The sequence below is a fragment of the Chlamydotis macqueenii genome, chromosome 3, assembly GCF_036417535.1.
Source record: "Chlamydotis macqueenii isolate bChlMac1 chromosome 3, bChlMac1.mat, whole genome shotgun sequence".
NCBI lineage: Eukaryota > Metazoa > Chordata > Aves > Otidiformes > Otididae > Chlamydotis > Chlamydotis macqueenii.
The window spans coordinates 34,788,650-34,800,102 of NC_141558.1; the positions used below are offsets into that span (position 1 = coordinate 34,788,650).

The 11,453-nt window shown below is 35.6% G+C and overlaps 1 protein-coding gene across 1 annotated transcript in view; it reads right to left on the reverse strand.

The window, feature by feature from the left end:
• Positions 1-4,848, reverse strand: part of IMPG1 (interphotoreceptor matrix proteoglycan 1) — a 60,232-nt gene extending 55,384 nt beyond the window's left edge. The window contains exon 1 of the mRNA XM_086744910.1: positions 4,729-4,848. Within this exon, the coding sequence (XP_086601036.1) occupies positions 4,729-4,795 (67 nt within the window). The 5' untranslated portion in view covers positions 4,796-4,848. The remainder of the gene's footprint in view (positions 1-4,728) is intronic.
• Positions 4,849-11,453: the final 6,605 nt, after the last annotated feature.

Consider the following 11,453-nt stretch of genomic DNA (forward strand, 5'->3'; position numbering starts at 1 on the left):
TATGACAATTAGGATGATTGGCATATGAGAAAGCTTCCAGGAGCCAGAAGCCACAGTGCTATCTCTTTGCTTGGACTTGTGTAACTGGAACTGGTCAATTTTACTCATATTTTAGGGGCACTCATCTTGCAATACAATCTACAGTCTCTGGTTAATTGACTCAATCTCATTTTGACAGAGAGTGACTTGGACTTAACCTTACTTAGTTATGTGTCAAGCTGCATAAACCAAGTTAGGTTGGGAGGACATCTAGAGGTTACCTAGTCCAATTCCTTGCTCTAAGTATGGCCAACTTGTGAGCTAAATGAAATTGGTCTAGTTTTGAGGGAGAAGAGGAAAGGGAAAAGAACTTGATTAGAACTGCCTTCATTTTGTTCTGTAACCACAAAATCACAACGTGAATGAGTGCATTACTGCTTCCTACCTGAAACTGCTGGGGCTTCTATGATCTATGTTGACTCATATGTATGAGTCAACCTGGAGCACACCCACTAAAACTGGTATTTCACGTAATAAGATTACCAAGATTGTTAATTTATAATTGGACAAAGTCTGAGAGAGATACCGGAAGATTCAGAGTGGCCAGTAGAAGCTCTGTACTGAAGAAGAAATTTAAATGCCAGTAGAACCTTACCACTGAAAACATAAGCATGGTGGCCTAAGTACAATCAGCTATGTAGCTATGAGACTGGGTTCTACTGCTTTGCAGACATCTATATAACTAGGCAGTTGCTTTGAGAATCAGCCTACTAAACTCTGCTGTTGTCCTACTTTATGACTGCAACATTTCATAGAGGCCAGAGCTTCAGTTTCTACGTTACACCTCAGGTACTCATGCTTTTGCAAAATGAGGATGATAGTGTTACTCTGTCAGACAGGTATACCGTGAGGTTAAAAATGGTGGTATGCTTGCATAAAATGATAAGGCATGCTACAATTAGGTACAGGTATATAAATACACCTACACTGTGGCAGCTGTCAGGGTGCTCCCAGGTGCTTGCTAATCCTATGTTTTCAGATATGCTACTGTTCTGAAGTATCTCTTCAGTAAATAGCAGCTGATAACGACTAAATGACAGTATATATATACGCACAAACAGACAGATGATACTTCTTTTTAGGAAGAGTGTTAATATCACACACTCCTAAGGAAGATATTGTTTGAAACACAGCTGAGTTTGCAAAGTGCAAAATGCGTGGAATGTGCAGGATAGTGCACGTAATTCCTGATGAAAATGGAAGTATTGTGTGATAGAGAATGAGCAGAAGACTTATTTTAATTCCAAAGGGACTAGGAATAGGACAGAGGTACACAAGCACAGGGAAAAACATATATTTAAAACATTTTAAAGCATCAAAATGCAGTAGAATGCATACAGAGTTTTCCTTCTGGGAAGAAGGCAGTGTGTTTGCTATGCCTGATGAACATTTGCCATATTGCTTAGCTCCTGCTGAAGCCACTGAGACACCACAATTAGCTGAGAAATGGAGAACAGCATAAACAGTAATCTGGATTTCCAGCAGCTTAAGGCTCCAAGTAAAGTTACTTTATTGTAGCCTGTAAACTAACATTCTGAAAAAGGAGAAAACTTTTTATTATTAATAGTGATCACCTTGTCCACAGATTTTTTTCAGGGAAAAAAATCCCACACATCTAACCATTCGTTCATATATAGTTCACTAATCACTAGTGTGATTATATCTGGAATTAATCTTTAATATTCAGCTACCATATTCTAGAATTTTTATTCAAGTTTGTCTTGAAATAGAAAATAGGTAAGCTTAAAACCCACGTATAATCTGGTGTTACATTTGTCTGGGAAGGGGGGAAAAAAAGTTTTACTTTTCATTTGTTTATAAGCACAACCAGGAAAGCTAACTTTAACTTGGTAATTCTTATTTTATAGATGAAAGTAGAAAATAATCTTAATGCAAAAAGTTGATGTCTTTTTTTTTTTTCTTTCTTTCTTTCTTTGAAGCTTTATGTTCCTTGACTTCTCTTTTCCTTTGGCACAAATTTGTTTAACCCTTTTTTCAAGGGCAATTATAGTAATGAAGATTTGCAACACTTATTGCTGAATTGGAACAGTCAAGCGGGAAGGGTAAGTCATAATGAATTAAAATTATTTCATAGAGCACACACAAAGCCTTTGTGTCCTAAAGAACAACTGAGTAAATAGAAGATATTTGCTTGCTGAATAAAAAAATAACACTAAACAGCCTTGAATGCTCTCTGGCTTCTTTACATTCTCAGTATGAAGTGCTAGGATGTGCCCAGCATCAATGTATAGTTTTGGGACTTCAAAGCTCTTTGGTATTTTGCTAGTTAGTTTGGCTTTTCAGTGGTTTACAATTCAACATTTAAAAATTACTCTACTGTCATATTTTGCATGTAGAATTTTTTTACCGTTGCAAAGATTTTGTCCCCCTCACTTTCCCTTCCCATTGTTAGCGACAGTTTGTGTCAGGACGGTGGCAAAGACCTGAGTTCAAGTCCTGAGGTCATTTCCCGGATTCTGGCACTAGTCATGGCCGAAGATAAACACTCTATCTCTAAAGACTTTATTTTGCTCCCTACAGTTTCCTGTTTGTTTACTGTGGAACTGGAGGTGCTCCTGGACAGGCTCCAAATGGCTGGAAGGACTTTTTTGGTCCTAAAATAAGGAAGGAATGATCAAAAGACATAACTGAGTAAGCCCCACTTTTGTTAACTCACTTTTTTTTTTGTTAAATATAGATGTGAGTAAGTCAGGAATCTGAATTTATAATTTTGAGATAGTTTTGTTCATGAGGAAAAAATATCTTTCTTTTAATATAGGAGTATTTTATATCTTAGTCTCTTATTTTCTAGTCTGTTACAATTGACACTTACTGCAAAACTGAATAGTCATAAAAGCCTCAAATAATCTATATTAGGATCACTAATGAGTGTTAATACAAGTATTCAGACTACTGGGAGAGCCTGTGCACATTTGAAAATATTTTCTCTAAATATGTGACCCTAATGCTAAGTCATAAAATAACAGTTCTGGAAGCATCCCTGCTCTGGTAAAGAAGTTTCTTAACACAAGTCTTTTGACATCTGTGTGCATATATTAGAGATAATATTATTTTAAAATATTATATATGGCATGACTACATGGCAATAAAAAGTAATTATTAAGCATTCACACATACTACATGTGCTGTATAAAACTGGTCGGAAGGAATTTTTCCAATTACCACTCACATGCATGTATAGAATTTTTTTTTTTTTCCCCTGAAAGCCATCAAAAATGAGAAAATTCCAACAATACTATATAAGCAAGATGCTATGTGAAGTTTATTGTTTGTCATTGTTTCCTGAGTGTTGATAAGCATTCTATGCATTAAGTCTTCTACTACATCTTTTAGGGAAATAATATACAATTCTGTATTCCTCTCTGCCAAGATCCCCTCCCAGAATTTTGCCAAAGTCTTTTATGGGAAATGTATTGTAACATACAATCACAATTTGCAATACGTGAAACTGTGTGACTCCACTTTTTATCTTATCACTTTACCTTATCTTGGTTCATAATTATAAATATCGACTGTGATGATACCATCAAGCATGCACAAATTACTTGGAATTAATTCTATCTCTTTCTGTCATAGAATATGCAACTTAAATGCAAAAGCAGTGCATTTTGATATACTTTTTCTTCTTGTCAGATATGAACTATTCTCCCTCTCACTCATTCTCAGAGTGAGAGAAAAAAAAGATGTGTAAATAAAACTTCCCAGGTATATTGACAGCATCTGCTGTCAATGTTTCATACTGTCTCTTTAACAAATATTTAAATACAATTGAGGAGACTTCTCTTTTACCATTTTACATTCTTTGCATTTAATTAATATGCCTGAGATTGACATAAAATAGGAGGTCATTGACTTGGCCAAGCATAAAGCAGTTGTACTGTTGGCTTCTAATTCAGTTATACAAATATCAAAGAATAGACGGAAAAGTTGATAAGAAACTTCTCCTGAAATTAAACATGTTCTCCAAAGCTCTAAATCTATTGAATTTGGAACTGAACAGGGAAAAATCACATCACCATCTTTTCTTTTTTGTTATTGAAAAAGCTTTAAAATTGCTGTGTACTTTTAAATGTTTTTAAAAAGAGCAATAGCTATTGTACTAAGTACAGATGAGTGATCTATATTTCTGTTTTCTTGCAAATAATTTTAGTTACTATTACAGTAATCCTTACTAGTATTGTCATTTTTTTTTTTTATATTTGCCAATATGGTTTATTCCTCCAGAATTCGTATGTCTGAAAGTTTTTGAAGTTGTTTCCGACAATGGCTAGTAAATACAAATATATAGTTTACTACTTTCTCTTCATTTCAAGGATGACAGACCATCTTTAACAATGTCAGCACTTAGATGTTATTTCAGCTATTTTGCCACTTAATTATTTTTGAAATTACATTTTTTCATAATAGAACATATGCAGGTAAATAAAAATTTAATAGCATCTCTCACAGAGATTGTAAAGCCTGGGAAACATACATAAGAAATCTTGTTAATATTTCTTTTTCAGACTTTATAGCAATGTCAGTAACTGTACAGTTTGTAGCTGAATTGTCAAAACACCAAATTCCAAACAAAGAATTCTGTAATGTGAAAATATCCTGATATTTCAATTTATTTTTTTTCAACATATGTAACATAAATTTGTATAAACCTTTAATATATGAACTTACCTCTGCTTCCCTGAACTTCGAGAGCAAGGCAAATGATCAAAACTATTAATCCAGTTTTCAAATGCATGCTGTCTATTGATCATTCACAGTTTTCAAGATCAAACATGCAGGAAATAAGAGTATTTAGGTCAAGTAGAAGAATTTTGTTTTCTTAAAGAACTAAAATCTCCAAATGTCTTCCCTCTTATTATATTTCAGGTGTCCTCAGCCTTGGACTGCATGGAATTGCAATGAGGCAAAGAGTGCAACAGGTGCCAGAATGCAAGAGCTGTACAAACTCCTCTAACACATACACTTCTAGCCTGGGGGACTGGAGTGGTAAGACAAGAGTGACGAAGTTTTAAAAAAAAGCAGTGTCTGTTTCTGGAATAATCTGCTTATCTGCTGCTCAGACATAATCCCTCTTACGGTCCAGCTGGAAGAGCTTTCTTCATCTTATTAACCTTCTGGAGCAGCATCTGTCAACCCCAGAAGACTTCAGCAACACCATGATAAACAACGGAAGTCTCTTCTAGTGTCATCGCCTTCCAACATTGATCCTTTGGGCATTCCGGAGGTATGGCATGTGAGCAGAGGCAAAATCACAGGAGGAGCTAATTGTGCTATTTCCAAAACCGTGATCACAAGACCCAGAGAATTTCCTTTGAAGAGGATGACAGCTTTTTCTGAAAGAACATACTATAGTCAGCTCTTCCACTGCATACGTCTTGGAAGCCTCTCTCGCTTCTCGTATGAAGAAGGTTGCTGTTGCAATATTCCTATCAGAGCAGTGATGATGATGTTGTGTGACAGCAGTGAAATGATGTGACTCAGTAGTAAATTGCAGCAGTGTTCAGGGCTGGCACAATCTGATGCCAAACTGGAGTGGGGGAGGGAAGGTGCTGCATGGAAGGAGAATAAGAAACAGTGGTGGAAAATGCTGTTTCAAGCACATAGCTATAACCAGGCCAAGCATTGGCAGTGAGTGAATACACTTTTCAAACAGCTCTGTTCCAGTTTCCCAAATAACTATTCCAGTTACATATTTGGCATGTGTAAGTGTTCCATACTTACTTTTTATTTTCCAGAATGTTTTTTACTGTTGCATTACACTTAAAAAAGCTACCAGGTGGGCATTTGTAATGGTCTGTCTCCCTTACAGATTTTCATGCAACTGTGCTTTAACACAGGGAGTATCTAGACTGGCAGCAAGAATCTGTAAGTACAATTCCTTTAAGAGCAACCTTCATTTGAACCCAATCAGTATTCTATTTTTACTCAGGATTTAAACAATGGTAACCTCCCTCGCTTCCCGAGATTGCCTAATTTTAACTACTCAGACCAGCTAGTACAGAGACTGGGCTGGGACCAAATAAGATGTGCATTTTTTAATTTTCACAATATTTTTCTGATTTTCAGTGCTCATTTTAATGTTTTATGTATATTGTTTCATGCATGTTGTTCTATTGTTCTAACAACACAAATTAAGAATACCTTGCCAGCAGCACAAAGCAAAGCAATGGTGGAGATGATCAGGATTTCTACTGAAGAAAATTTGAGTATTACATAAGGATCATTCTTTAGCAGTACCAATATTTGTCTTTACATATTTTATATATCATAATCATATGGTATATAGTGTAGTCATATAAGTACTACCTCTATGAACCAGGTAAACTTTAGCAGGTATTTATAAGCATGTTATAGCTGAAAGATGAAGTTCCCTGCAATATGTTGTCATTTTTAGGTGCTTCAGCTCTTAATCTGCAACAATTGGAAGTGCAAGGAATTTTTTTGAAGGTGGTGGGATCCACTGTTTCTGGTGACATCTGAAAGTGTGGGACTGGCAAAAATCACAGATTATTTCCGAAGAGCACCCTAGGTACCAAACTCCCTATGGAATTTGGTAGGGAATGTGATCCTTTAACTCCATTAGGAATTCAAGTTAAGTATCAGACTACATTTTGAAAATGTGCAATTAAGAGATTTGCTTAATTAATATGCAGAGACTTCTTAGCGAAGCCTGAGCCAGGAATCAGAAATCCTTTATCAAAGTTTTCTGTAAAAATGTATTTTTGAGCCCTTCCTATGTTGGAGAAGACAAACATTTAATAAAACATACTCTTGTCTTTCAGAGATAAAGGAACAGGAACAATCCTAGAACACGCTACAGTGTTGTTTACTGTGAAGGTATGACTTAAGGAAAATATTGAGTTCCATAGGTAAACTGTGGCTAAAAATTTGTAGGGCAGAAGTCTGCATACTTTGAGTTGATGCTTAAATCATGAATATTTCAAGCTGTTTTCTGTTAAGGCAGTTCCTTCTATCTATTTTCATTTAATTAAGAAATTTTGTAACTAACCTTGATAACTGCCACAGTGGAAGCAAACAAGAATGATAAACACTCATTAAGGCTAAAGCAATATTATCGAGGGACCACTCCATCTCTAAGTACTGTAGTGTCTAATTATAGGTCACTATTAATTAAACCAGAAGTGTTTCTTCTAGTTGGTTTGCTGTCAACAATAATTATATATTGTTAAAGAGGCGATGAAAAAATTCTACTGAAATTCAACAGTGCATTGCAAATATACTACCAAGACATGGGAAGGACAAAACTGTACGTTAAAATATCCATTCACCCAGAATAAAGTGCTTTTAAATGGGTTAAATCAGACCCATTAATGGTCACCTCAGTGAATCCCTGCAGATATCTAGAAAACACACTGACTTGCTGTTTAAATACAACTAAAGCTGTTTCCTTTGCTTGCAGACAAATGACAAGTTTAGGCATCGAGGACTCTCTTTAGAAGACTTTTAATGTAAATTCTTGATAAGTCTGGGGCTCAAGGCATTGTCACATAATGATGATCTACAAGTTGCTATGCATAGTGCTGAATTTTAGGTACCCTACATAGGTATGTGGATCAAGGCGCCAGCCAACTCATGTTACCCATAAAAGGAAGTCAGATTCTGTACCATCAGAGTCAGTGTCTATACCATCTAAGTTTGACTTCTGCTTTTAGTAATCCTGAATAATTTCTCCTACTGGTCTAGTCAACTGTTTTCCTTAGAATTTCCATGCTGCATTAATATAGGAGACCTGTCCCACCCTGAGGAAGGGGAGATACATAATTACTAAGTAGATTTTAAATAACATCAAGTATTTCTCTGGTATTTATTATTTCCATAGGAGCCAGGCTGGTACCAGCACACACCAGGCACAGCTTTAGGCTTCTGATTAAAATAGACAAAACTTGAGTTCTTCTGCTCCCTTCTTTGCTGTTGAGTTTGGCCAAACCAAGCCCTATCTCTCAGCCTCCATATCTGCAAATGACTCTGAGACAGCTAGAAATGCCTCTGTAGGAACAAACAAGATAATACGTGTAAGAAAGAATGGCTTCTTTCTCCCTTTCTCATGCATTAAAATGTAGATAAAATATTTCAAAATTTAATATTTTCAATTTCAAAAATAAGGTTTTATTTTTAGATGTTCTGGCTTGCATATCAAAGTTAGGCATCAGCAGTAATCCAGCAGTGTATTTAAGGAGTTTGTCATGAAGAGCATAAATTGTATTTTTGCTCTTTGAGCTTTTCCAGTTGGGCAGTATTTGTAATTTGCCTCCTACTGCTGCTGAGCCACCCTGCTTTCTTGTTCTTACTGAACCAATACAAGATTTATATTTAGCCAGTAAATTAAAAAAAAAAAAAAAGAAAAAAACACATTATCTCTCAGGACAGTTAAAAAAATACCTATGTGTTCTTTACTGGTTTTATTCATATTTCATAGACAATTCCTCTTTATGTTGTCTCTCTTTAGTAGAAGAGCATGAATATGATCATAGCAGAGAAAACCAGCTTGAAACTAAACGTCCTCAGTTTGGTTAGGATAGACTTAGTTTTCACAGGAAGCTGGGAGGGGACACAGCTGGGATACCTTATGAATTAGCCAACAGCTGAGGTAGTTTACCCAAATTAGCCAAAGGGATATTTGATACCATGTGACTTCATGATGAGGATATAAAGTGGGGACAGGGGTAAGGGTGTTTTTTACTACCTCGGAGCAAGCTGGGTGTAAGGATCCACAGTGAGCTATTGTACTGTGAATCATGTGCTCAGTATATTCTGGTTTTGGTTTTTTTTTCCCCATTCTCTGTTTTCTTTTCCTTTGTTGTTCTGTTAAACTGTTTTTATCCTTACCCGCAGGTTTTGCCTTTCTTTTTCTTTTGATTCTTCTCCCCATCCCACGGGGAGAAAGGAGTGAGTGAGCAGCTGTGTGGTGTTTTAGTTGCTGAGTGAGGCTAAATCACAACACAAAGGAAAATATTTTCTCCCTGAAAGAACTGATCAGTGTCCAGGCATTGTGCTTGCAAATATTCTCTTGTTTTTCAAACTGCTTGTTCTGTAAAACCTATTTATTCTGGAAATTCTTACATTTTTCCTTCAAAAGAGCTCAGCTGGTATATCCTGGAAAAGTGCCACATAACTCACTTTGCTGATGGCCGTAGACAGTGTTAGCATTGGGATAATGTACTACGTTTCTATTGGAGTGTCATTAAAATGATATTAATGCAGAAAATGCCGTGGAAATTAAGTTAGTTTGTAGTTTAAGTAAACACCAGAAGTGGACTAATAATTTCAAACAGAATAAAACAGTAAATTTGAATTGCAAGAAATAACCAAGAACAGATATTAATGACTCAAGAATTTGAAAGAAAGTAAGAGATTAAGGTTCTGAGTTGCTGACTGTACAACTGAGTGTTTAAATCAGCCTCTATATCAAAGGAAAGATTTTTCAGAAAGGTTTTGGTACAAATCTGGAGGATAGTACTTCAGCAAGTCTAACTCCTGTACCAGCCAAATTGATAGAAACCATAATAAAATAAACAAGCACAATAACAAGAATGGTGTGGCTGATACAATATCCTTGGATAGCCAACAGTTTTTCATCAGATCTGCTCTTAAAGAAACTTAGCTGGAGTTTCATGGAGTAAAAAGAAAAATCTTCTGTATTAATAGCTTGTTAAAACATGAGAAATAAGGGAAAGAAGAAAGCATTTCAAAGGCTAGGTGTTACCATTAGGTTTTATGCTGGAAGAGAGGGCGAATGATAAGGTAACAAAATTTGCTGATGGTACAGAATTTCTCAGGATCGTTAAGATTTACACTAATAACGAAAAGATGCAGACTAAGTCCTGCTGCTGAATGTTTATAACAAAGCTATAGATAAAATACATCCATGAGAAAAAAATAATGCTATTAATGAACAGATAATTATTTGCTCTAAATTAGTAATAGCCATTTGGCAAGGAAAGTTCAAAACAATAATTTTCTGATAATGGTAACTCAATCTTTAGCCATGATCAAAAGGAAAAATAGATTATTAGTGGTTTATTAGAAAGGAACAGAAAGGAAAGGATTTTTTTTTTTTTTAATAAAATGGTTTATCCTGCATATTTAATGATGCTCTGGTCCTGCAATAGTAATAATACTTAGTAAAACTAGAAATGTTAATGGGATGGTAGCAAAGATTATCAGAGGAATGCAATGGTTTCCATATAAGGAAATATTACATAAGCTAGGAGTCTTTGACCTGAAAGAGAGAAGACAGAAAGGTTCAGGAAATTATTACATTACTTAGCATTTCATGTAGTATGAGAACAGGAAAATACCCCATTTAATTTTCAGGCGTCTATTGTCTAACTTCGTCCTGAGCCTTTTATATTTTTGGTCTCTGCAGCTTGCTGGGACAATAAATTTCCCAATTTAATGATGCATTTTATTAAAATTTTCTTTATTTATATAAGAATAAGAAGGAATTTGACAAATTCATGAACACTAGGTCCATCAAGGAATGGATGTACATGCTGTTTCAGTTGCAAACTCTTCCATAAAATCCATTAGTCATTGATTGTCAAACACTGTGAGGGCAAGCTAGGAACTGGATCACCTGTGCTTGCCTATCCCTTATATTATTTTGTTATCCATTTATTGGCCAGAAATGTAGATAAGATAGTAGATTAACTGGGTCTTTGAGCTGATCCAACATGACTACTACTAAGTGCTGAGCTGCAGTCCTTAATTCAGACTAACCTGCCATTAAAGTCAAGCTTAGCCAGTAGTTATAACAACTACTCATACTGAATGGTGCAGTAAACTTATCAATTTTCTGTGATACTCCTATCCTCCAAAACAAGGCGCCTGATGCTTTGTTCTGCAGTTGCAGCAAACATTGTGGGATTCTAGTCTGAACACAAAATTGAAGCAGGTGGTGCGCTCATGCAGTTCTTTGTTTCCTTTCATGAACATAAGCCTAGACCTCTTCTGCAGTCTAAAGATATTTCCAAGATTCTCTGGGATCTTTAAAAAACTTGGCTGTTTTGCTGTGACTAACACAATTATGAAGTCCTAGCACCCCATATAATTTAGAATGGGAAAAAATATTGTGTGCGTACACTTACATGACAAGTTACAGAAATATCTCTAATGACTCTTTGACGTCATCATTTGTGCTTTCTTCTGAAACTTTTTATATCATCCACTCTTAAAAGGATTAATGTGTTTAGATGCTATTTAGTGTGATAAAGGAGATAAGGGTAAGGAAAAAGCATGGTAATAACTGAGTAATTCAGTTTAATTATGAGGAAAATACACCAGCCTGACTGCTGCTTCAGGATGATCACTGATAAACAAATTATGCTCATGTTGATACTTATATGATCTTTCTTTGATGTCACCAAATATCT